The 27,732-nt window shown below is 41.6% G+C and overlaps 1 protein-coding gene across 1 annotated transcript; it reads right to left on the bottom strand.

Moving 5' to 3' along the window:
• Window positions 1-5,215: 5,215 nt before the first annotated feature.
• On the bottom strand, window positions 5,216-25,337 carry hint3 (histidine triad nucleotide binding protein 3). The gene is made up of 5 exons (XM_059981509.1): window positions 24,975-25,337; window positions 20,730-20,847; window positions 14,001-14,070; window positions 11,354-11,480; window positions 5,216-8,201 (listed from the first exon to the last, which is right to left on the bottom strand). Exons 1-5 carry the CDS (start codon window positions 25,320-25,322, stop codon window positions 8,151-8,153), a joined length of 714 nt encoding a protein of 237 aa, XP_059837492.1. The 5' UTR covers window positions 25,323-25,337; the 3' UTR covers window positions 5,216-8,150.
• Between the last annotated feature and the right edge of the window lie 2,395 nt (window positions 25,338-27,732).

The following is a 27,732-nucleotide window of genomic DNA, read 5'->3' as shown; positions in this document are numbered from 1 at the left end:
GCCTGGCATCTTGGGGGGGGGGGGTGGGGGGGGGAGAAACACATTACAATCAGTGTATCAAGGAAAACACCAGAGGGCAAAACCCTTTACCTGGAGGCTTAGTGGGGCCAAGCTGTGGTGTATCCACACGGATTGAGGACATTCATGCAAGAGCCATACTTGACACATGTACTCAGGCTGCTCTACTATACAGATCCCTTTACAACCGGTACTTGATGCATTCACCATTGACGCCACTCAGTGTGTTAGAAATTTGGGGCCTTAGTATGATGGTTACACGTCATTGAAACAGGAGTTTTTGGAAGATATTGGAGTAGCTGAGGCCTTTGATACATCAGTGTTGGTCTGGAGCCGGTTGAAAAGGGTGATGCTTCCATTATTGTGGGAACAAATACTCCCATTGTGAGAAGGCTTGTGGGAGAGGAATGGAGAGAATTTTCTGAAAACCTTGTCTATTCACCTGGTGTTCAGAGCTGCTTCGGAGAAGGTGCATGTTCCTCCTAATCAGGATGATCATAAACAAGGCACACCCAGCCCACACCTGCCATGTTACATCCCAGGGGAGTAGCTGGAGTGACAGGGAACCCCAAATTCTCAGGACTGTCTGATGCTGAGGCCCTCCTGGTGGATGCTGCAGAGGATCACGAAGAAGAGTCACACTTGCTTGCTGGGGGCGCTGGTGAGACGCGAAATGCAGAAACCTTCAGCTGTACGCGTAAACAGGATGACGGTGATTGTCAGGAAGACTACCGAAGAAGATGCTGAAGTTTGAAAGTGTCTTTTCTACTGATGAATTTGATGTGGGTTGCTCCAGGAGTACTCGCCACACCATCCGAGTGACAGCAGATACCCCTTTCAAAGAAGGGTCTTGATGGTTGGCATCAGTGGAGGTGAAATGTTCAGCAGCATCTGCTAAAACTGAAGGGAGCTGGAATTATCCCTATGTGTTCCCATAGTGGTGGTGAGGACGAAGAATGGGAAGGTACATTGACTATTAGACACTGAACCGACGTACAGTCCCTGACCAATCTACTGTTTCTCAGATCGAGGATGCTCTGGCCTGCCTGAACAGAGCAAAATGATTCAGTGTGCTGGACCTAAGCAGTGGGTATTAACAGATACCCATGAGTGAAGCTGACAGAGAGAATTTGGCATTTATCTGTCCACTTCGATTCTTTCAGTTTGAACGAATGCCCCAGGGCATATCAGGGAGCACTGGCTACTTTCCAACATGTCATGGAGAAGACTGTTGGGGACATGAACTTGCTTGAGGTACTGGTGTACTTGGATGATCAGAGCCACACTGGAGGAGCACAACACAAGGCGACTGACACCAGAAAGATTAAAACTGTTGTCAAGAGGAAATCTGCAGATGCTGAAAATTCAAACAACACACACAAAATGCTGGTGGAACACAGCAGGCCAGGCAGCATCTATAGGAAGAAACACTGTCGACGTCCTGACGAAGGGTCTTGGCCGGAAACGTCGACAGTGCTTCTCCTTATAGATACTGCCAGGCCTGCTGTGTTCCACCGGCATTTTGTGTGTGTAGATTAAAACTGTCACTGGGCAAGTGCCAGTTCTGTAAGTCAGTCAGCTACATCGAGCACATGGTCTCACAGATGGAGTAGCTACAGATCCGTCCAAGATAGAGGTGACCACGTGGCCAAGGCCCAAGAATGTGAGTGTTCTATGCTCATTCCTTAGATTTTGTGGGTACTACCGGAGATATGAAGGACTACTCCAAAGTAAGCTGCCCTTTGAATCGGCTTCTGTGTGGTTACCCTCCCTTGGAGAAGAAAGAGAAGAGACTGAAAGGAGAAGATAAAGTTTATCAGCCCTTCACAGCCTTTCAGAGAAAAAAGGAGTGCAAAATGCTAAGAGGCCTTTCAGCTGCTGAAAGAGTTGTTGATTAAAGCACCTGTGTTGGCCTTCGCAAACCACCAGTTGCTATATGTACTGCGTACCGACACCAGACGCTTGATGGCTCTAGGCCTGTATTCAATAGAATTCAGAATAATGAGGGGTGACCTAATTGAAGCCTATCAAATGGCGAAAGGCCTTGATAGAATGGATATGGAGAGGATGTTTCCTGTGGTGGGAGTCTAGAACCAAAGGACACCGCTTCAGAACAGAGAGATGTCCTTTAATCGAGATGAGGAGGAATTTCTTTAGCCAGAGAATTGTGAATCTGTGAAGGCCAAGTCTTTTTGTATAGTTAAGGCAGAGTTTGATAGATTCTTGATTGGTCAGGGCATGAAGGGATACGGGGAGAAGGCAGGAGACTGGGGCTGAGAGCAGGTGGAGCAGACTTGGTGGACCAAATGGGCTAATTCTCCTATACCTTATTGTCTTAAGCAGGATGCTTTGTCCTAAATGGTGTTGGGCTTGAATACTGTAGCTGTATTCATATTCGTGTAAGAGTAGTCCTTCATACCCCTGGCTTGTATTTTGTAAATGATTGAAAGCTTTTGGAGTGGCAGGTGAATCACTTGTGGCATGATACCAACTTCTGAATCCTGCTTAACCCCTTCAGTACTGGACACTGGGTTCACTATACACTGTCAAGATAGGACTGACAAGTCTCTCAAGCAGAGGTGGAGGTCTATGCCTCATGATCAATTCCTCTTGGTATACTATTGTGTCAGTGATGTCCCAATCCTGCTCACCAGACCTGGAATACCTCACAATGAAGTGTCGGCCATTTTACCTGCCGCAGGAGATTTCAGTGATTGTTTTGGTAGTGGTGTACATTCCACCTCAGGCCAATGTTAGACAGGCTCTAGATGATCGGAGTGATGTGCTCAACAGGCATGAAGCAGCACACCCTGACGCCTTCCTGTTATTTTGGGAGGTTTTAACTAGGCCAGCTTGAAAGTCACAAAATAATTATCTTCAACAAGTCACTTATACCAGCGGAAAAAAACACATTGAAACAACATCAAGAGTGCTTATTGTGCTATTCCATGCCCACACTTCAGTAAGTCTGATCACCTGACGGTACTTCTACTCCCTGAGTACAGGCAGAGACTGAAGACTGCAACACCCAGTAGTGAGGACCAAGAAGGTATGGACAAGGGAAGCACAGGAGTGCTTACAGGACTGCTTTGAATTGGTGAATTGGACTGTGTTCAGGGATTCATCTTCGAGTCTGGATAAGTACCTGCGCGGATGAGTGTGTGACTACGTAAAATTACTGTACATTCCCAAACCAAAAGCCGTGGATGAACCAGGAGTATATTGTCTGAGGGCTAGATATGTGTTCTCTTAAATCTGGTGACCCAAGTCAATAAGTACTACTTGCAGAGGGCTGTTTCAAGAGTTAAGAAACAATTCTGAGCGAGATTGAAGGTGACATCAGATGCAAGTCAACTCTGGCAGGGTCTGCAGGACATTACTTCCTACAAAGTGAAACCCAACATCATGAATGGCAGTGTGCTTCACTACCAGACGAGCAACACCTTTTATGCCTGCTTTGAAAGGGAGAATATAACTACAGCTGTGAGAAACCCTTGTGATCTCTGTTTCGAGGCCAACGTCAGGCTTTCAGGAGGGTGAACCCTTGCAAGGTGACAGGCTCCAATGGAATACCAGGTGAGGCTCTGAAAACCTGTGCCAACCAGCTGGCAGTTGTATTCAAAGACACTTTCAGTCTCTCAGTGCTACGCTCGAAGTTCCCACCTGCTTCAAAAGGGCAACAATTACATCAGTGCCCAAGAAGAGTCGTGTGAGCTGCCTTCATGACTATTGTCCAGTAGCACTCACATCCAGGGTGATGAAATGCTTTAAGAAGTTGGTCATGGCTAGAATCAAGTCCTGTCTCAGCAAGGGCCTGGACACACTGCAATTTGCCTATTGCCACAATAGGTCTATGGCAGACACAATCTCAATGGCTCTTCACTCAGTCTTAGAACACCTGGACAAAAGAAACACCTATCTCAGGATCACACACAAAATGCTGGTGGAACACAGCAGGCCAGGCAGCACCTATAGGGAGAAGCACTGTCAATGTTTCGGGCCGAGACTTGTCAGGAAGGGGCTCGGCATGAAACGTCGACAGCGCTTCTCCCTGTAGATGCTGCCTGGCCTGCTGTGTTCCACCAGCATTTTGTGTGAGTTGTTTGAATTTCCAGCATCTGCAGATTTCCTCATGTTTGACCTATCTCAGGTTGCTGTTCATTGACTACAGCTCAGCATTTAACACCATCATTCTGTAAGATTTCACTGCTAATGTAATGGTTTCTCTATAAGGTTTCACTCCTAATGTAATGGTTTCTCTGTAGCAGCAGTGTTTGGGTTATGACTAGAGATAATGGGGCTTTGGAATGTGTACCATCCAATGAAAGGCACGTTGTTTCTTTCTTGTGTGTTTGAGAGAAGGGATTCGCAGGCTTTTGGTTCGGGGTTTTTTTTTTAACTAACCCCATAGTCAAATTAAGAATTATAAAGCTCAATCGTTTAATTGCATATTGTGTACTGTTTGTTATTTCATGGTACTGATTTGTAACGGAACACATCACGCAGCATCTACACAAACAAAATTTCTCAAGTTTGGCCAGGCCGGAGGCTGTCTCCCCCTAGATTAATGAAGCTGGCTGAACCTGAGGGTTACAATTCCTACAATCCTGATGAATAAGCTGCAGAATATGGGCCTCTGTACCTCCCTCTGCAACTGGATACTCAAGTTCCTAACTGGAAGACCATAACCTGAGTGGATTGGTAATAACATTTCCTCCTCGCTGATGATTAACACTGCCACATCTCAGTGTGCTTGGTCCATTACTCTACTCTCTCTATACCCATGACTGTGAGGCTAGGTGTAGCTGAAGAGCCATCTATAAATTTGCTGATGATGCAGCCACTGTTGGCAGAATCTCAGATGGAGACAAGAGAGTGTAAAGGGGTGAGATATACCAATTAATCAAGTAGTGATGCAGCAACCACCTTGCACTCAACATCAGTAAAACCAAAGAGTTGATGGTGGACTTCAGAAAGGGTAAGACAGTGGAACAAGAACCAATTCTCATAGAGGGATCAGGAGTGAAGAGAGTGACCAATTTCAAGTTCCTGTGTGTCAATATCTCAGAAGATCCAACCTGGTCCCAGCATATCAATGCAACTATAAAGAAGGCAAGACAGCAGCTATATTTCATTACGAGTTTGTGGAGATCTCACTTGTTGCCAAAAACACTCAAACTAATACAGCTGTACTGTGGAGAGGAATCTGACTGTCTATATCACAGTTCGGTATGGGGGTGGGGGGAGCAGGGCAATGCACAGGATCAAAAGAAACTACATAAAATTGTAAAATTAGTCATCTCCGTTATGGCTACTAGCCTCCATCGTATCCAAGACATCTTCAAGCAGTGGTGGCTCAAAAAGGTGGTGTCCAGTATTATGTCCGTCCCCCCCCCCCCCCCCCCATCACCCAGGACATGTCCTCTTCCCATTTTAGTTAGAAAGGCAATACAGAAACAATTCAGGAACAGCTTCTTCTCCTCTGCCATTGGATTTCTAAATTGACATTGAACCTGTAAACAACTACCTCAATTTTTAAATCATTTCTGTTTTTACACTACTATTTCTAATTAATTATTTAATAATTACCGTAATTCATCTTTTTCTAAATCATGTATTGCATTTTGCTGTGGCCATTAAGTTAACAAATATAATGCTAATGATATTAAGCTTGATTCTGACTTGCTCTAGTAGCCTAGTTATCATGGCTCCTTAGAGCACTATCTCCCCACATATTGTAGACAACTGAAGGTAATATCATAGAAGATCCAAGATAGTGAAAGTTGCTTGGCATTTGTGGCAACCTGACCAAGTGTTACTTATCACTTATCAGCCTATGCCTACATATTATCAAAGTCTTAGTGCATGTAATTGTGATGGATAGAATTAAGTAAATAGAACATAGAATATAGAAAATCTACAGCATATTTCAGGCCCTTTGGCCCACAATGTTGTGCTGACCATGTAACCTACTCTAGAAGCTGCCTAGAATTTTCCTACCCCATGAACCTTTTTCTAAGGTCCATGTACCTTAGAGTCTCTCAAAAGATCTTATTGTATCTACCTCTACCACCTTCGCTGGCAGTGCATTCCACACACCCACCACTGTGTGAAAAACTCTGACATCCCCCTGGTACTATTTCCAAGCACCTTAAAACTAGGCCCCCCACTTGTTAGCCATTTCAGCCCTAGGAAAAAGCCTTTGGCTATCCACAAAATTATTGCCTCTCATCGTCTTATACACCTCTATCAGGTCACCTCTCATCCTCTGTCGTTTTAAGGAGAAAAGGCCGAGTTCACCCAACCTATTCTCATGAAGTACGCTCTCCAATCGAGACAACCATCCTTGCAAATCTCCTCTGCACTCTCTCTATACCATCCACATTCTTCCTGTAATGAGATGACCAGAACTAAACACAGTGCTTCAAGTAAGGTCTAACTGAGGTCTTATATAACTGTAACATTACTTCATGGCTCTTGAACTCATTCCCAAGGTTGATGAAAGCCAACACACTATACACCTTCTTAATAACACTCAGCCTCCACAGTAGCTTTAAGTGTCCTATGGACATGGATCCAAGATTTCACTGATCCTCCACACTGCCAAGAGACTTACCATTAATATTATATTCTGTCTTCAAATTTGAACTACCAAAATGAACCACTTCGCACTTATCTGGGTTGAAGTCCATCTGCCACTTCTCAGCCTAGTTCTGCATCATATCGATGTCATGCTGTAACTTCTGACAACCCTCCAGATTATCCACAATGCCCCCAACTCTTGTATCATCAACAAACTTCTACTTTCTCATCTAGGTCATTTATAAAAATTACAAAGAGGAGGGATCCCAGAATAGATTCCTGTGGAACACCCTGGTCACTGTACTCATGCAGAACTTGAACCATCCACAACCACCTTCTGTGGTGAAGCCAATTCAGGATCCACAAAGCAAGGTCTCCTTGTATCCCATGCCCCCTTACTTTCTGAAGGAACCTCACATGGGGAACCTTATTAAATGCCTTACTGAAATTCACATCCATTACATCCACTGCTCTGATGTTGTTAATTAAGTACACATAGAGCAAAATAAAACTGAGGATTGATGCCAGTGGAAATCAGCATCTGTGGAGAAAAACAGACAATTGCAGTTTCTGGTTCATTTGGACTGAAAGCTAGAGGAGATGTAGCCTGTACAGAGACTAGGGGAAGAGGTGAGGCACAAGCTGGCAAGTGATGGGAGGGTGATTAACAGTTGAGTGATTAACAGATTAGGGAGGTCAAAGTGGTTGTTGTTTTCACCCTTCCCTTCACCAACTTAACAGCTTTCCAAATATTTCTTCCATTCAGTTGAGAAACAGATTTTAACTTGGTTTTTTTTTAAAGAGTGCATTTAAAATGTATTGCATTTCCTTATAATATAAATGTATTGTGGCTATGCGTGCTGGAAACCATCACCAGCTGTTATAATGTGATTCATTATATTTATTTTATTAATAAATAAATTAATTCAGTAAGTCATAGATTTGAATAATTCTTAACTCAATGACACATTGGACATTCAATTTTAACTTGCGTTTGTTTATAAATTACAAGCAGTGAAAGATTGTTTCGTGCCTGTGCAATTTTATAAGTTGAACTGTTCAAGTGGGAATACAATTATCAAACTTAAATTACTAAAGTCTGACTTCCATTCTATATATTCAGATACAAATTAAGTACTTGATGCACATTGAAACATCTACCACAAAACTTGTATTGATGCCAGTGCAATTAAATATTCAACAAAATGTAAGATAAGCTGTATAAGAACATTTGTATATGTAATAAAAGTTCTTCAATCTTTCCATTTTGGGTTACAATCAATTGCATGCTGTCAGGTTTAGTTAACTATTTACGACCTTCTATGCATTCAACTTAGGACCGAGTTAAATGGACTTGAAGCCTAGCTATAATCCGTATTGTATTTAAACATCAAGTATTCAGGAACCTATTAAATGACATTTTTCAGGTAGAATTATCATCTCTTAATGCTATTTGATTAAACCAAAAGTTGGATCAGGTTAAAGAACAATTATAGTCTTGAAATAGAAAGAACTTCTGGATCTACACCCTGGTCTTCAATTGTTCAGCTTCATTTGGAATCACCTGGGAGAGTCTTAAGCTTTTCAATCAACTGTTCAACCTTAGAGAGGAGAAAAACATTGTAGTGAGACTTTAATGTTTGCTAGCAATCCCAAGAACTAAGCAGTTACCTTAGCAACAGAAACAGAACTAGCTACTCACCAGGTTCTTTCATTTAAACTGTGTCAAATCAATACCTGAGCACTATTTATCTAATTGAAGTCTTGATTGTATTAGCTTAAACAGAGCTGAGATAATGATTAGCCAAGGATAAAGTAAACTGACAAGAGATCTTTGGACAATTTATCCTTGGCTGATCCATTCCTCACATCTATTTATCCAGATTTAAACAAAACCTCAATCTGATCATTTCTCAAATTCTGAACACTAGGAAATACAAACCAAATTTACAAAACAAGCCCTAGAGCCAAAGAAATGGTTCACCATGGGCCAACAGCTAAACCTTACTAGGAGGGTGCATGGACTGACTGTACTTTCTACAAATGGATATGAAAGTTCAAATTAATAGATGAAAGGGGCCAATCATTTTAAGAGGGAAGTAGAGAAACATTTCTTAAAATAAAACTCTGGGACATATTACATGGGAAGATTATTTTGATAAAGTACTAAACTTCCTTTCAAAGGACAATATAAATCATTTTGGGTATTTTTAAAAGTTTTATATTTTGTTGCACTATTTATTTACTTTGCAATTTATAGTAATTTTTACACCTCTGCTGCAAAACAACAAATTTCACAACCTGATCCTGAAACTTCAGTTTCTCTAAAATATTGGCACTTACGATGATTTCCATATAATCTCTTTGCAGGGATAGAGATGTGCAGAGCCTGGCAACAAATGCCGGCATTCCTATGGACTATCTAATGTTGCCAGTTTCCTTAATTTATTGTTTCCTCATAATGTTAGTTTGCCCTCCTCTGCATTCCTAGATATGAACAAAGGTTCCACTTGATTGCCTTTTAATTAACGATGAATCACACCAGATTAACTCAAATACTTGCATTAAAAAAAATCCACTAGTTTAATAATTTTAATGTTTACAGTAAATCGAACTAAATGCTGAATGGTTAACAGCAATATTGCCTTTCTAGTGCAGAAAACTCAATAGCTTTCATCAGCAGTTTGTAAACTAAAGAAAAGCAGTTCTTTATCTGGATAGACCTGGGCAAATTATTTTCCTGTTAACTTGCCTGAATCCACTCTACACTAATGAACAATGTTCAAAATGGCACTGAGCTGCAGCCCTTTCAGGTCATGGCTCAGTTTTAGCAGGTTTTTTTTTAGTGTTTTTTGGGTTTACAGGGATATTTTTGGGGTTAGGAAGTTAGGGATCAGGTTAAGATTTAGGGACAGGGATATGGGGGAATTGAGAGGCCTGGTTGGAGTCATAAGTCTTCATTCTGCGTTCGAAGATTCTGGTTTAAGATGGCGCACATGAACTTAAGCGACTTCTGGCTGGTAACAGGAAAACAACTAAATATTTTGTTCTTATTCAGGCAAATGATCATTGCAAGTAATAGTCTACAACTTCCCTTTGGGCTTGAAGGTAACCCTATGTGGCAGAACCGAGGCAAGCTGAAGCATAAGAAATAGGAGCAGGAGTAGGCCATCAGGCCCGTCAAGCCTGCTCTGCCATTCAATAAGATCACGGCTGACCTGCCCACGGACTCATTTCCACCTACCTGTCTTTTCCCCATAACCCTTAATTTCCCCTACTATGCAAAAATCTATCCAACCTTGTCTTAAATATATTTACTGAGGTAGCCTCCACTGCTTCATTGGGCAGAGCGAGGATGACCCGAAGTTCAATCATTTTAAATGCTATTCCAAAGGCTGAATCGAGGCAGCAAAGTTCTGGCACCAGAGCATATGGATTCAACTGAACTCGATGCCTGGATGGAGACTTTACTGCTGTGATGAATCAGAAAGGTCAGGTACAGGCCGAATTGAGGTGATGGGGCCTAGGCAGACTAGCGTGGATGAAAGGTGGTGGCAAGTTGCTGGCAGGTTCTGGAGTTGGAGTTTTGTGCAGGCAGGAGCATCGATCCACTAGGATTGTGAATCGGTGAAGCCACAGCTCAAGGCCTAATGTTCAGGGTCCTGTCATCAGTGAGGCCAGAGTTTGAGTCCTATGGTTGATGAGGAGGGCCAAATCAGTAGCCCAGAAGTAGTGGTCCATTGGCCAGAACCCCTTGTCCATGTATCCTCTGGGGTTATTGAAGGCACAGTGTATGTGTGTGTGAGTCTACAGTGGGTGGACGCCAAAGAAAGCAGCCTGTCTTGGGTGTTGGGTTTAAGGACTGTGTGTGCGCATGGGAGGGAAGAACGGGGCTTGTTTCTCTTTTTTAACCTGTCGTGTTCTGTTTCGTCGTTCTGCTGGGCATGCTATGTTGGCACCCAAATGTGTGGTGACACTTGCTGCCTCCAGCACACCCATGTTAATGCAAATGGCACATTTCACTGTAGTATGGTTCGATCTGTACATGATAAATAAACACGTATCTTGAAGTGCTTAAGCATCCACACTACATGGAAAGATTTAGTTAAAATATTCTAATACAGCAATCCAAATACTGGACATTTGAACCCTAAAGAGAAGTGCAGAATCATGGGATAAACCCTGGGTATTTAGGAGTAAATTGGGCAGCTTGTTCAAAAAAGATCTGGTAGGATAGGCTCTGACGATCAAGGTGCTGTGATTATTTTCAGATGCTTACGAATTATTGAATTGAATGGCCTGCTAAACCATGACAATCCCAAGCAATCTTCAATGTTAATCAAAATCTTCGAATAATTTAAACCCATGACATATACCTTTCATGCACCATAACACAAAACTTTGTATCAATGTAGTCAATTAATTAAAACTAACTTTAAAACTGAACTATAACAGACCCAAACTATACTTTCAGCATGAATTATTCAATAGCAAGAGGGAACAGAGCTTGTCCAACCTATCTTCCAATCCCAGGAGTGTTAATATGAATCTTTGTATATCGATCTTTCTTGTAACAATCAAGGATTATCTATGTTACTAACCATGTTAGTAACCAGACTAGCGGTTATGTTACTATGTTAGGAACCAGATTAGCAGTTACATTACTAACTATATTAGTAAACAACCCCGAGAGAAATGATTTACATTTTCACTTACCACATTATTGTTCATCAAATGAAAACAAAACACTCACCGTGATAAACCAGTAGGAATTTGGTCTATAAGTCATTCTTGATATAAATCCCATCTGACTAGCTGGAGCTAGTACATGCAAGTGTAGATGAGTTACTGAGCAAAATGGTGGCCAGTGAAAACCAAGCCTGCAAAAAAACCCAAAAATAAGTAACTATACCCAACCTAAGTTTCACAAAAATCACAGCAACAAAGCTTCAATAAAAAAAATTAATTAGGTCAATTATATGAAACCTAAATGTTAAATTTAAACAATGTTTATTTTTATTTTAACGTTTTTAAAGTACAGCAGTGAATAAAAATGATTCAATCCCAAGATGGAGAAAATGTGCCTATGTGGTGACTCCCTTTCTATGCAGGAGAAGCGGCTCTCAAAATGGTGCACATGTCGGCAGAGAGACCAGCCCCAAAATGGCGCTGGGCCGCCTACTTCACCAGCAAGGAGAGAAAGCCCGTGCGCGGGAAGAGACTTTTGTAATGCACCTCTGACGTCATTTCTGCCTGGAGAGGGCGGGAACGGAACTGCGTAAAAGCCAGTGCCACGAAGTTTGAATAAACTAGTCTGGAGTGCAAGTTTCAGACTGCGTGTCGTTACTTCTAGCTCTGTGTGTAGCACATTGCTACATTAGTGACCCCAATGGTCCAAACGGGATTTGGACCAAAGATGATCGACTCTTCATCTGTTCACGCAGTTTCGCTAAAACTGCTTCTGTGGTTTGACCAAGCAGAAGCCCAGTTCCAGATTTGGCAAATATCTTCTGATTCCACACATTACTATTACATGATGAGCTCCCTTGACCAGGATTTCATACAGTCACCCCTGGAAGAAGGCCAATATGCAGCATTCAAAGCACTGCTCATAGGGACCTTTGGCCTCATGGCATGAGCGAGGTGCCCGCTTGCTGCACCTGGACTGGACGGTTTGGGAGACAGGCCGCCATCAGCATTAACGAATGAGATGCTGGCCCTGGCTGAAGGACACAAGCCCTGCCTCATGTTTGAGCAGGCATTCCTAGAGGAACCGCCCAAGGGCATACATCTGCTACTGGCCGACGCAGATTTCAGTGACCACCGGAAGGTGGCCGCCTGGGCAGACGTGCTGTGGAAAGCCAAGAGGGAGAGCGGGGCATCCATCGGACAGATTACCAAGCCACGTGCCCAACAGCAGGCCAGACCAGACCTGGCAACGGAGCGCACACAACCCAGAGGCAGGAGTGAGGAGGCCAATGAACAGTGGTGTTTCTACCACTAGCGGTGGGGCACAGAAGCCTGCCGTTGTTGCCCACCCTGCAAGTTATCGGGAAATGCCAGGGCCAGCTGCCGCTAATGGGACGAACAGTCAGGACAAGTCAAGTCAGGACAAGTCAAGAACCGCTTCTTGGTCGACACCGGTACTAGGAAGCCAGGATCCACCGAGGGCTGCAAACAGCAGCACAATACGGACCTACGGCACCCACACAGTGCAGCTGCAGTTCGGCGCCAGCTGGTTCACGTGGGGCTTCACACTGGGTAGCACGCTTCGGGGTACTGGCCCACATTACCTCCAACAGAGGAGCCCAGTTCATCTCCAGCCTGTGGTCAGCTGTGGCCAGCCTGTTGGGAACACAGTTACACCACACCACTGCCTATCACCCACAGTCGAACAGACTAGTGGAATGCTTCCACCTTCACTTGAAGTTGGCTCTCACGGCCCACCTGAAAGGGCCTGAGTGGACAAGCTTCCCTGGGTCCTGCTCAGGATCCACACAGCGCCCTAAGAGGATCTGCACACCTTGTCAGCTGAGCTGGTGTACGGCATGCCCGTTCCTCCCAGGAGAGTTCATACCAGCCCCAAGGGGGCAAGAGGAAGAACCCGCAGCAGTCCTGGACAGACTACGCAAAAGGCTCGGCAACCTGGCCCCCGTACAGACTTTACAGCACGGACAGACCCCGACCCATGTACCCAAAGACCTGCAGAACTGTAAGTTTGTATTTGTACGAAGGGGTGCACACCGGGCACCGCTATAGCAGCCATACGAGGGGCCATTCAAGATGATCAGGAACAACGGGTCCACATACGTTCGTACGAAGTTTGAATAAACTAGTCTGGAGTGCAACTTACAGATTGTGTGTCGTTATTTCTAGCTCTGTGTGTAGCATATCGCTACACCTAAATATTTACAGCAAAATTAAAGATGCATAAAACTAATGTGGCATCAGGATATCTTAAATTTTCTAACTCTCCATGTTTAGACATTAAGGGCAGCTTTCACTAGATGTTGGCAGAATCTGTCACATTACCACAAACTAAAATAATGCCAGCCACAAATGCATATTCACAAAGTAACCTACACAGCCATTATATGTCACCTCCCCTCAACAATGCAATGTTAAATTTAAATTCAAGCATTCTAATTTGTTTTGCAGCAATACAAAATAATGAACCATTTTAAAAGATGAACCACCGATACATTTCATAAAATCGTGATTCATTTAATGTTGTATAGCGATTTGTCATTTTAATTAGTCTAAATGCTAATCATGCCTTTCTTGAGAACTGCAATACAGTTCATTGCTTATCAAAATTAACATACATATTAACCATAATTTCTTTGGAATAAAACAATTATTGGCATACAAGCAGTCAATTTCTACAATGGTGTACATACCTCACATCGGACAGATCATCTATGCCATTTTGAAGGAGTACATTTTTCCCAACAGTCACCATCGCTTCAACTGTTAATCAAAGCAGAATGTTACAACATAAAAAATTCTCCAACAAATCAAAATAAACTTATAAAATAGACACAGGTAGATTAAAGCCATCTAAATTTGTGGTCTTACAATCATTGACTTCTCTCATTTTACCTGCCAGCTATCACACATGGCCTTTCTCCTAACTCCTTTTACAAGGAAACTAGTAAAAGGAAGTAGCATACATGTGGTGTGCAGAAAGTGCTCAGCAGATCAGACAGAATCTGTGCAAACAGTAACTGTTACCAATTCAGGTTGTGGACTCCTCACTAGGACTGAGAAAGAGATAAATGAATTGGTTAAGTTGCAAAGATAGGCTGCTTGATCTGTCAAATATTTCCATTTATAGTTTTGTTGTGATTGGTAAACATGCAATGTGGTTACCAATGCTGGTACTGAGTAATCCTGGCGGTAAACAGAAAAAAAACCATAAGACTGTAAGATATACGAGCAGAATTAGGCCATTTGGCCCATCGAGTCTGCTCCACCATTTCATCATGGCTGATCCATTTTCCTTCTTAGCCCCAAACTCCTGCATTCTCCCTGTATCCCTTCATGCCCTGACCAATTTGACCTCCATGCTGCCAGATTCACCACTCTCTCTCTAAAAAAATTCCTCCTCATCTCCATTCTAAAATGACACCCCTATATTCTGAGGCTATGTCCTCTGGTCTTAGACTCTCCCATAGGAAACTATCTCTCCACACCCACTCTAACAAGGCCTTTCACCATTTGATAGGTTTCAATGATATCACCCCTCATTTTTTCTGAATTCTAGTGAATACAAGCCCAGAGCCATCAAATGCTCTTTGTATGACGAACCTTTCAATCATAGAATCATTTTCATGTACCTTCTTTGAACTTCTCCAGTTTCAGCACATGCTTTCTAAGGGGCCCAAAACTACTCATAATCCTCCAAGTGAGGCCTCATCAATGCTTTATATTCTAGTCCTCTTGAAATTAATGCTAACATCACGTTTGCTTTCTCCACAACAGTCTCAACCTGCAAATTAACTTCTAGGGAATCCTGCACAAGGTCTCCCAACTCGTCTTGCACCTCAGTTTTTTTGCATTTTCTCTCCATTTAGGCAACAGTCAACCCTTTTCTTCTACCAAAGTGTATGACCAGACACATCCCGACACTGTATTCCATCTGCCACTTTTTTGCCCATTCTCCAAATTTTTATAAGTCCTTCTGTAGCCTCTCTACTTCCTCAAAACTACCTGCCCCTCTACCTATCTTCATATCATCTGTAAATTTTGTAAACAAAACCATCAATTCCATTGTCCAAATTATTAACACATGATGTAAAAAGAATCATTCCCAACACAGACCCCTGTGGAACACCACTAATCATTGGTCACTAACCAGAAAGCAACCCCTTTATTCCCACTCTTTTTTCCTGTCATTCAGACACTGCTTTATTCATGCTAGAATCTTTCCTGTAATACCATGGGCTCTTATCTTGTGTGGCACCTTGTCAAAATCCAAGTATGTAACATCAACTTTGTCTCTCCTGGTTGTTATTTCTTCAAAGAATTCCAACAGATTTGTCAGGCAAGATTTTCCCTTGAGGAAACCATGCTGACTGCGGCCTATTTTATCATATGCCTCCAGGTACTCTGAAACCACATCCTTAACAATTGACTGCAATATCTTCCCAACCACTGACTAATTGGCCCATAATTTCTTTTCCTTTCTTCTGCCTGTCTCTCTTCTTGAACAATGCAGTGACATTTACAATTTTCCAGTCTTGTGGACCCATTCCAGAATCTAGTGATACTTGAAAGATCCGTAATCACTCCAGCCACCTTTTTCAGAACCCTGTGGTATACACCATCTAACTTCAGACCTTTCAGTTTCTGAAGAGCTTTCTCTCTAGTAGTGGTAACTTCACACACTTTATAACCCCTGACACCTGGAACTTCCACCATGCTGCTAGTGTCTTCCATAGTGAAGACTGATGCAAAATGCTTGTTCAGTTTATCTGCCAATTCCTTGCACCCCATCACTACTTCTTCAGCATTGTTTTCCAGTAGTCCGATATCCACTCTTGCTTCTCTTTTACACTTTTATGTATCTAAAGAAACTTTTGGTAATCAAAGACATTGGTAATCAATCGATGAATGGTTAAAATCAATCGATGAATGGTTAAAATCAATCCCGCAAATATTGGAAATCAGAAATACAAACAGGAACTGCAAGAATACTCAGCAAGTCTAGGCAATTTGCAATACTAGGTAAACTGAAAGGTCTTAAGCTGGATAAGTCACTTAGACCAGATGGACTACATCCCAGAATCCTGAGAGAGGTGGCTGAAGAGATAATGAATGCATTGGTCATGGTCTTTCAATAATCACATGATTCTGGCCTGATCCCGGATGACTGAAAAATTGCAAATGTCACTCCACTCTTTAAGAAGGGAGAAAGCAAAAGAGTGGAAATTATAAGCCAGTTGGCCTAACCTCAGTGGTTAGGAAAGTGTTGGAATCCATTACTAAGGATGAGATTACAGGGTACTTGGAGACTAACGATAAAATAAGTCAAAATCAGCATGGTTTCTGTAAAGGGAAATCTTGCCTGACAAATCTGATAGGCAGGAGGCAACAAATGGAGATAAAGGGGGCCTTCTCTGGTTGGCTGCCAGTGATGAGTGGTGTTCCTCAAGGGTCAGTATTGGGGCTGCTGCTTTCCACATGCTTTGTCAATGATTTAGGTAGTGGAATTGATGGCTCTGTGGCAAAGTTTGTGGATGATATGAAAATGGGTGGAGGAAGCAGTGCGATTGCAGCAGGACTTAGAGAAATTGGAGGAATGGGCAGAAAAGTGGCAGATGAAATAGTGTTGGAAAATGTATGATAATGCATTTTGGTAAAGGGAACAATAGTGCAGACTATGATCTAAATGGGGAGAAGATTCAAACATCAAAAGTGCAGGAGACTTGGGACTCCTCGTGCAAGGCTCCCAGGCTAACTCACAGGTTGAGTCTGTGGTAAAGAAGACAAATGCGATGTTGTCATTTATTTCAAGGGGAATAGGATATAAAAATAAAGAGATAATGCTAAAGCTTTATGAGACAGTAGTCAGGCCGCCTTTGGAGTAATGTCAACAGTTTAGAGCCCCATATCTCAGAAAGGATGTATTCTCATTGGAGAGAGTCCAGAAGAGGTTCACGAGGATGATTTTGGGAATGAAGGGCTTAACATATGAGGAGCGTTTGGCAGCTTTGGGCTTGTACTCACTGGAATTTAGAAGAATACACGGGTATCTCATTGAGACCTACCAAATGTAGAAAGGAGTAGATAAAGTGGATGTGGAGGATGTTCCTTCTGTTGGAGGTATTCAGAATTAGAGGGCACAGCCTCAAAATTGAGGGGCTTCTTTAGAAGTAAGGAGGATTTTTTTTTAAGAGTAGTGAATCTGTGGAATGCTTTGCCACATACTGCAGTGGAAGCCAAGTCCGTGGGTGTATTCAAAGCAGAAGTTTCCTGATTGTTTGGGACATCAAGGGATATGGTGAGAGGGCAGGAGTATGGAGGTGAGTGGGACCTGGGATCGCTATGATGAAATGGCAGAGTAGACTCGATGGGCTGAATGGCCTACAATTCTGCTCCTATATCTTATGGTTGGGTGGATGTATACAGGAAAAGCTTCAGATCATCCCTTTAACACCTTCTTTCATCTTACTCCATTAACACTTTTGTAATTTATTCATTCATACCTTTAACACAATCAATGCCTCTTGTACTCAACCCTTCTTCCTTCCACACTTCCTCTCCTTCATAAAACATATTGAGCTGAATCCAGCTGGCCAAGTTTCATCTCCTAGAATCATCATCCCTGAATGCCCTATGACCATACTAACCTGGTCCTGATGACCATACTGATCCATGCAGCCTCCAGCCTATCTAAATCTGCAGAACTGCCAATGACACATAAGAAAGCGCCTTCCTAAAACTCCGAGAATTTCAACAGTCAGGAATTCTCTTGCCCCAACTTTATTGACCGTTAAAGCCAAAAAGATTTTCTATTAGTTCATAAATATTTCTAACAATGAGGCATTCAAAAACTATTAATAGCAATAATCATATAATATGGAAATAGGCCATTCAGCCTCGCACATCCACTCTTGATCAATGGGCACCAATCCATATCAATCCCATTTGCTAGCACTTGTCCCACAGATTTCTCTGCCTAGGTCTTTCAACTGTTCATCTGAATACTTCTTAAATGCTCTTAGTAACTCTGCTTGCACCGCTTTCTGAGCTGATGCATTCCAGGTATAGAGTAATACAGCATGGAAACGGGCCCTTTGGCCCAGATGGTCCATGGCAACCACAGCATCCTCTCTGCTAGTCCTAGCTGCCTGCATGTGGCCCATAATTCTCCAAGTCCCTCCCCTCCACGTATCTACCCAAACATCTCTTAAATTTTGCAGTTCTCCCTGCCTCAGCCACTTCCTTAGGCAGCTCATTCCAGTTACGCATTACTCTCTGTATAAATAAGTTACAGCTCTGGTCTCTTTTAAACCTCTCCATATTTATTCTGTATCTGTTCCCTCTAGTTTTGGGCTCTCCACCTCTGGGGAAAATATGATAACTGTCCTTCTTATCAATACTTTTCATGATAAACCTTCAACGTGGTCACACCTCATTCTCCTGTACTCCAAGGAATAAAATCCAGCACGGCCAGCCTCTCCCTATAACTCTGGCCCTCTAGTCCAGATAGCATTTTCACAAACCTCCAGCTTGACAATGTCTTTCCTAATAACAGGGTGACCTAAACTGTACACTGTATTCCAAGTGTGGCCTCACCAATGATTTGTGTAAATGCAACATATGTCCTTACTCCTAAACTCGATGCCCTGTCCAATGAAGGCTTTCGTGCTGAACACCACCTTTACTACCCTGTCTACTTATGTGGCCACTTTCAGTGAACTATGCCCTTGCACTCCCAGGTTCCAGTGCCCTGCCAATCCATGTCTGCTTTAACTGTATCACCTCATACTTTTCTGGGTTGATATCCATTCGCCATCCCTCTGCCCATCTCCCTAACTGATCAAGATCTCTCTGTAGTTCCTCCTTCACCTATCAGCAAGACCCCATACTTGGTATCATCATGTACTTGCCGCTCTCTGGGTAAAAAAAAAAGATTCCCAAAAGACCCCCTAATAATTCTTACCCCTCCCCCTCTTGTTCTATCATATCCTTCACAATATAATGAAATTATATAAAAACATTAAATGAAAAATGCTAATTTCATCACAAATAATTTAAAAAACAAAAAGGATCTTGCCTTACAATACATCCCTAAAATCCAAAATGAAACCTGGGGGTCTCAAATGCTGCACCGACTACCCTGCCACAGAATCCAAGAGGAGTCTGTAGTTTAAGGGATTGTATCATCAGATATAATGAAACTTGCTGTCAATCACATCAGGCTGTCTCTATTTGTAAAACACGTATGAAAATAACAGATATTATGTCATTTCAATAGCTAAATGCCTGTTTTGTCGTCATTTCAACAACTAAATGCCAGTGTTCCATCCAGAGCCAGTGAAAAGCATATTGTTTCATCCCCAACTTTATTCAGTACTGCTAAAAAATACCGTAAGACAAAGGAGTAGAATTAGGCAATTCAGCCCATCGAATCTGCTCCATCATTCAATCGTAGCTGATTTATTTTCCCTGCCTTCAATCTCCTGCCTTCGACCTGTAACCTTCAACACCCTTACTAATTAAGTACATATCAACCTCTGCTTTAAATATGCTCATGGCGATAAATTCTACAGATTTACTACCCTCAGGCTAAAGAAATTCCCCTCATCTTTGTTCGAAAGATATATCCTATTCTGAAGCTGTGCCTCTGGTCCTAGACTCTCCCACTATTGGAAATATCCTCTCCACGTCCACTCTTATCTAGGCTTTCAATATTTGTTCGTTTCAATGATCCCCCCCCCCCACACAATTCTTCTAAACTCCAGTGAATACAGAGCTTCATATGTTAACCCTTTCATTCCCAGGGTAATTCTTGTAAACTTCCTCTGGACCCTCTCCATTGCCAACACATCTTTTCTTAAACACAGGACCCAAGAGTGGTCATATACTCTAAATGCAGTCTGACCAATGACTTAAAAAGCATCCTAGCATTACACCTTTCTTTTATATTTTAGTCCTTTGGAAATGAATGCTAACATTACATTTGTCTTTTTTAAGCCAAATTCAGCTAGAAGGGCTGAATGGCCTACTCCCACACCTACTGTCTATTGTCTATTACCACTGACTCAACTTTCAAGTTAAACTTTAGGGAATTCTGCACTAGGACTTCCAAATCCCTTTGCACCTCTCTTTCTGAAAATCGTCTACACCTTTATTCCTTTTACCAAAGTGCATGACCATACACTTCCCCACACTGAATTCCATCTGCTAAATCACTGACCTGAAATACTAAAAAAAAGTCTTTCTCCTGAGATGCTGCCTAACCCAGGTTTCTATATCTAAACTGGGTCATTGGTCTGTCCAAAGTTAAGTTATTTTTTTGAAAACTTTACAAGAAGTTTTCAAAAGATGAAAGATACTGTAAAGGGTTGGAACATGATTTTAAACTAATTTCTTAAAAACAAATGTCAGTACAATCTCACCTATTGATATGTGTTCCCTTTTCAGAGATTTGCAATTTCCAATATGTTTCCTCGGCACTACAAGATAATGATGGGGTGCACCAGGATGGATGTCCCGAAAACAAGCAAACTGTTCATCCTGAACAAAATAAAATGCAATGTTTTAAATAGTCACACCTCAGCAAGTTATTTTAAATTAGGAGACATTTTGTGTTATATGTGATAAACAGACCCGGAACCTGGTAAATACAGAATTCTAATCACAATATCTGATTTCCCAAATTCACTTTCATTTAATTTCTTTGGGTTACTGCCCCCCTTGGCTCCCAGACCACATCCCCAGTGCCTCCCCTCTCTCTTTCCAGCCATTACATTAGAACTATAAAGAACTTTGATTTATGATGCATAATGAAAGAAAATAGGAATTGCAAATTCAAAGCAGTGACAAATAACTGCAAAATCTATTTAAAACTACAAATAAAATTATTTCTTTAATTACAGTAAAACAATTTCCATCAACAATTTTAGAGCATACATTAGCAGTCCAATTATTCACTAATTTATTGCTTTTTCACATTTCACTGAGATGGATGGGCTTGATGCAATGACAGGCAGGCTAAATGCCACTCAGGAGTCTCAGATTCCCATGTTCAGTAATTTGCAGTCTGCTTTGTTGTCTTGAAAGAAGTTGGACAACTGCAATGAAACTGCACTCCACTAAATATGTTGGAAAGGTAATAAGAACATCTTGATCTTTTTCCAAGATGCAATATAGTGTTCAGAAATTTCTTTCTGCAACCAAAAGTCTGAAATGATTTTTGAACCTCGGATTCAGCCAGGTCATTCCATAATGAGATCAGGTCTTCCTCCATCCTTCCTGTTAATTCCTCATTACAAGTGTTCAGGAATGGATTTATTATCCAATCTGGAATTTGGATAGTGAGAAGATGTCTTATGTAGCTCACCCAGGTGTGCAGAGTATACTTGAAGATCATCTGGTATTCTTTCTTTCTCTTCCAACTCAGAGAGGCTCAGAAATTGGAAAAGGTCACTAAGGCTGATGTTGAACTTAAATAGAGTTAACTTGGACAGAAATGTGATTATGACAGATTTGACTTTGATAAGATTCACATAATTTCCTTGCAATTGAAGACTGATTTCAGTAAACTTTGCGAATAATTGTAAGAGAAGAGCAATGTCATGCTTAATATTCTTAAGTTGATTACTGAATGAAGCATTTGAGTTTCAAATAATTTTATCAGTTTCAAAAAGCCCATTGGCATGTTTCAAGCAGTGAGAACCATCTGACTTCTGTATGCAATAGCAAATGTTCAAAACTGTTCATCGCTCGCAGTACAAAGCTCTCAAAATAGTCGAGAATTGAGAGCACAGGACTTGATTTTATTTACCTCTGAGATAACAATATTTACTATCTCTGCAGCTGATCACTTACACTTTTTATGACAAGATGCTGTCTGTGAATTACACAGTGAACGATAAACATTAGATACAGCTTTTTTCAAGAAGTAATAACCCCATGGTGGCATCCTCTCATTGATAATGCCTTATATGTTGCAAAAGCAAGAATGATGGTGAGCAGAATGTCCTTCTTTGAAAAATTGTTCAACAAACCAAAATATTTCTGTTTCTAGTGCCCTTGAAAATAATAAGTCTTCGACCATGCTTTCACCTTGTACGAAGGGAACATAACCAGGAAGCAAAGGTTCATTGCCTGGCAAAATTGACTCATGCAAATGCAGTGAAAATTCTGGTCTCCTAAATATGATACACAATGATTATTTGACATTCTCAGACATTTTATCCATTTGTCTTTGAACAGAGCTGTCACTGAGTGGAATTGGTTTAATTATTTGATCTGGTGACTTATGCAAAACCATACTCAGAACCTCCCTAACTGCTGGCAGACACAGTTCTTCTCCAATTGTATGAGCTTTGGAGATTTAGCAATGAAATTTATGAAGCACACAAACCATCACTGTTTTGGTGTGAAGTGCTTGCAAACATGTTTTGAAGTGTATTCCATTTCAGAAAGTTTTTACAAAGTGACTGAAAGCAAACCAAGTTCTTTTTTGCTTTATGAGTGTATTCTCTTCAAAAACTCCAAGAACACCACAACCTTGTTGTTGCGTTTGAAGACTGGTGTGTCTCAATGACCCACAGAGCTGTGTTGTGTGGAGTAAGGGCTTTATGCTTTGGCTCTTGGAAAGGGTCAAACATGGCAAAACAGGTCAAAGGGTAGAGGCCAGACTAAGAACAGTCCATAAGTCCTCCAGGTTTGGGGGTTTAGCTCAGGGCTAACAACCCTGACTAGTAAAGCAAAATTGGTATGGAAATTGCATTGAAGAATCCTTCTACATCTGAGTGTGACAGCACTTCTGAGTCTCCACTCAGGACCTGTATGTCTGACAGTAGTGAAAACTGAGAGGAAGCTGCTGACGTGATGAAGGAAGCCTTGAACACCAGCAGAGTTTGAGAACTTTCATTGCTGCTCTAAACGGCAGATGTGTAATGACAGTAAGTATTCTCTTCAAATGTTAAAGGAACTGAAAAATACATTTTCACACAACAACCACATTAGCTGTGATTGGTTGCTTAGTACCGGTATAAATCCATTACTTCAGATACTCTACACTTCTTTTTGGTTTGGTCTGTTTCTGCCATTTTCATTATGGATTAACAACCATGGCCAATCAGCTTTGGTTTAAATCCAACCTCAAGTGTTGTGATCAATAAAGGGGAAATTTATGACATCATCATATCTCAAGCAAAAACTGACTCTCTGCCTGAAAGTACATAAAGTGGGGGCAGCATTATCTCAGTTGGGCCATAGGCTAGAGAAATGCTGTCAAGCCTATTCAAAAGGACAGATTCTGAACTTTACCCCCTTGAACACCATACCCTAATTCACAGGAACTCTGTCATTACATGATTAGAGAATGGGAATCGTACTAACACTGTACTACAGTAGTGAACGGCAATAATGCGTGGGCTGTGTCTGGAAATGACACAATTTCTTCAGTCCAGATTTATCATGATAAGCCACATACAGAAGTGTCTCATTGCTGTTCAATAACTATAATGCACTTCGAACAAAGTCTAAGAGAACAGTGAATTAGCAAGAGATGAGGTGATTACGTTGCAATTGTAATCATTTATGAGGCACTGATGATCCAATGCTTATAAAATGTAATAGATTTCTTAAAACAAGCCTGTAATCCCTCAGCTGCTCCACTTGCTACTGAACACCCCTTTATCTTTATCACCCATTTAGAGACTCCCACTGCTGGCAGAGCTTGATGTTACCCACTTTGGGAATGACTGATTAACACATTGAAATAGCTACTGGGCTATGTTAAATTAGAGTATTTTAAATCCGATGTTCTTATTGGATGTTGCATTACAAATTTGCTCACAAAATTAGACGTCTGCATATTTTTACAAAACCATCCAGCATATAACACTATATTGTCGTTAGCTCAATTAGCAGAATGTGTGTGAAAATATTTTATATCTTAAGTGAACTACTTCAATTATATTGAGATCAGTATCACTTTCACATAGCCCAAATAGCACCTATATTTTTGTCCATTACTAAAAGTTACTTCAGAAAAAGCTTCCCATTCCAACTATCTGCTTTCTTCCTTTCTCAGTTTTAATGAAGGGGCACAAGTCTGAAATGTTACCTTTCTTTCCACAGATGCTGCCTGTGACCTGCTGAGTGTTTAAAGCATTTCTGTTCTTTTTTTCTTCGTTTTGATCTCCAGTATTCGCAGTTTTTATTTTAATTATCTCTTCTTTTTCTCCTCACATTTTCAAATTAGTAATACAAAGTAATGTACATTTACGTCAGTCCCACTTATCTTCATTCATTTCCCTCATACAGCAGACTGCATAATTGACCATAGTTGTAGTATAGGTGGTTTTAACTTTCAGCACATCAGATATGCTGTGGTTGGTTTGGTTAATAACTCATTCTCAAGGTTTCTTTCCACGTTATTTCAGTGTGAGATCTGACGTGGTTTTTAAAAGATTCAACTTTGATTCTGAGTGTGCTGCACTTGAACATAATCAGAATGGTTATTAACGATGTTCCACAATAAGGTACATCAATCACCAACCTCACCACTATCAACCCTTTCTCCCCATCTCCATGCCACCCTCCTCTCCCCAGACCGAGTGATGAAACGGAACAGGGAGGAAGCCGTTTGACCTCCCTTCACCCCGAGGACAGCTCCGCCGTCTCACCCAATGCACCAGGACCGCCGGCTGCTCTTTACTCCCGATTTTACAGAAGATGCAGTTTTTATCGAAGCTGCTCCCAGCCTCTGCCAGGGCCGAAGTGCTTGCGGGGGATGGGGCCGGATCCTCGGCATCAGTACCGGATGGTGCGGGGGTCGGAGACGCGACGGGTGTCAAGGCGGGTGCTGGAGTTGGGCTGACGGACTCCCTTTCGGCCTCATCGAGAACCTGGGACTCTCCCGAGGCCGCAACCTGGGTGTCAACAGCCGCCGCCATGACAACGTGATCAGCCGCACTCCGAGAGCATCGATTAGCGGCAATCGCACTCCGACGTCGTCGATTGATCTCAACCATGCCCGGGAACTTTGATCGGCTCAAACTCAATCATCTCAATTACTGGATCTTCCTGGCCTTCCTTGGGTGTTTAATTTTATCTTACTTGTTGCACATCAGCGCTTTAAAATTTCGGAAGACATTAAGTTATAAGCATAGAAACGTGCCCTTCGGCCCAACTGGTCTATACTGACCAAAAATCCCAATTTAAGCTAGTTCTATTCGTCCGCTTTTGGCACAAAACCTTGCTTATCCATGTACCTGAAATAGGATATCAACCTCGGAAAGGAAAATTATACAAAATGAACGACAGATTTTATTATTGCACAAACACTGTGATTTCATGCAACCTAATCACCAAAAGATGAATGAAAGCAAATCAGAACATTTTGGCCTGGCCTGCTGTGTTCCTTCAGCATTTTGTGTGTGTTGCTCACTACAATTGATAGCATTGGGCTGGTAGGTTCATAAAGCTGAAAGGCCCAGAGGGTTATGGTGAAGAAAAGCCTGAGAGGCTCGAATGGGGTATAAACACCAGATGGACTGAATTCAGAAATAGAGCTGATGAGGTAGCCATGTAGTTATGACAAAGAGCTGAGTACAGTATTTTTTGATGTCTGACATTTCAGCTTTTAAAATTTTCATTTACTGATTGAATCGAATAGTGCAACTACTTCTGCGATGTATATCATTGCTATGCTCAACATTTTCAAACTCGTTTAGCAATTAGTGTCTGGATTGTTTGTCATGCAGGACAAACCAGATGCCTGTAGGTCTCTTCTTGCAATTGATGCATGGATACTATTCTTATGGATGGGGATTTCTTTTCATTATTTTTGTTGAGGTCAAAGAAGAAATCCAGAGCTACAGCAGAAACAGCTGGGAGATGTCTCCGAATTCTGACCAAATTTGATCTACTGGAAGAGTAAAGATAGATGCAACAGCTTGTATTATTTGCATTGTGAAAGAAAGAAGAAATTGATTTTTAAAAAGAGAATGAAAAAGAAAACAGCAGTTTCAGCATTTATTGAATCAAAATCAGGTTTAATATCATGGCACACGTTGTGTAATTTGTTAATTTGCAGTACAATGAAATGCCTGATAAATAAATAAAAGAAAATGGAATTGCAGCAAGTATTCTATTATATGTCTGTTAAATAGTTAAGTTAAAATAGGTAGTTTTCTATGCTTCTATATCAGCACATCCTTTCCTTAAGGCTCAAAACTGCTCACAATACTCAGAGGCCTCACTAGTGCCTTTTAAAGATTTTGCTTTACATCCCAACATTATATTCTAGCCCTCTCAAAATGAATGCTGGCATTACATTTGCCTTCCTCACCACCAACTCAGCCTGAAATTAACCTTTAGCGAATGCTCTACAAAGACTGCAACTCCCTTTGCACCTCGTTTAGAAAATAGCCTGCTTTATTCCTTGTACCAGAGTGCATGACAACACACTTCCAGACACTGTATTCCATAGAAATATACAAACATAGAAAACCTACAGCACAATTCAGGCCCTTCGACCCACAATGCTGTGCTAAACATGTACGAACATCTACCACTTCTTTGTCCATTCTCTTAATCTGTCCAAGTCCTTCTGTGGCCTCACTGTTCCCTCAACACTCTCTGCACCTCCACCCATCTTCGTATTGTCTGCAAACTTGGCCACAAAGCCATTAATTCCATCATCCAAATCATTGACATACAATGTAAAAAGAAGCCGAACACCACTAGTCACTGGCAGCCAATCAGAAACATCCCCCTTTATTCCTACTCTTTGCCTCCTGCCAATCAGCCAATCCTCTGTCCATGCTAGTATCTGTCCTGTAGTACCTTGCTTATCATTTACCTTGTTAAGCAACCTCATGTGCGCCACCTTGTCAAAATCCTTCTTAAAATACACTGCACAGCATCCAATGATTCTTCTTTGTCCATCCTGCTTATTATTTCTTCAAAGAGTTCTAAAATTTGTCAGACAAGATTTTCCCTTAAGGAAACCATGCTGACTTTGGCCTATTTCATCATGAGTCACCAAGCACCCCAAAACCACATCCTTAAAAGTTGATTCCAACAGCTTTCCAACCAATGAGGTCAGGCTAACTGGCCTATGATTTCCTTACTTGTGCCTTCCTCACTTCTTGAAGAGTGGAGTGACATGTGCAATATTCCAGTCCTCCAGAACCAATCCAGAAACTAGTAGGTCTTTAAATATCATTACCAATCTCTCCGCAATCTCTTCAGCTACCCCTTACAGAACCCTGGGGTGCGGTCCATCTGGTCCAGTTGACTTATTAGTTTCTCAAGCTCCTTCTCCCTAGTTAGAGCTCTTCTGCCCTCTGACACTCCCAGACTTCTGGCATACTGCTAGAGCTTTCCACAGTGAAGACTGATGCAAAATGCTTATTCAGTTTGTCTGCCATTATATTA

The sequence above is a fragment of the Hypanus sabinus genome, chromosome 10 (assembly GCF_030144855.1).
Source record: "Hypanus sabinus isolate sHypSab1 chromosome 10, sHypSab1.hap1, whole genome shotgun sequence".
NCBI lineage: Eukaryota > Metazoa > Chordata > Chondrichthyes > Myliobatiformes > Dasyatidae > Hypanus > Hypanus sabinus.
The sequence above is the reverse complement of the archived record's forward strand: the minus strand, read 5'-3'. Positions and strand labels throughout refer to the sequence as shown.

Excerpts from the sequence above, each read along its gene's own strand:
- hint3 (XM_059981509.1), bottom strand. The coding sequence starts at position 25,322 with ATGGTTGAGATCAATCGACGACGTCGGAGTGCGATTGCCGCTAATCGA. Across the intron at positions 20,848-24,974 it reads CGGCGGTCCTGGTGCATTGG|GATGAACAGTTTGCTTGTTT; the intron begins GTGAGACGGCGG and ends TATTTTGTTCAG. Across the intron at positions 11,481-14,000 it reads GATGATCTGTCCGATGTGAG|GCTTGGTTTTCACTGGCCAC; the intron begins GTATGTACACCA and ends GTTTTTTTGCAG.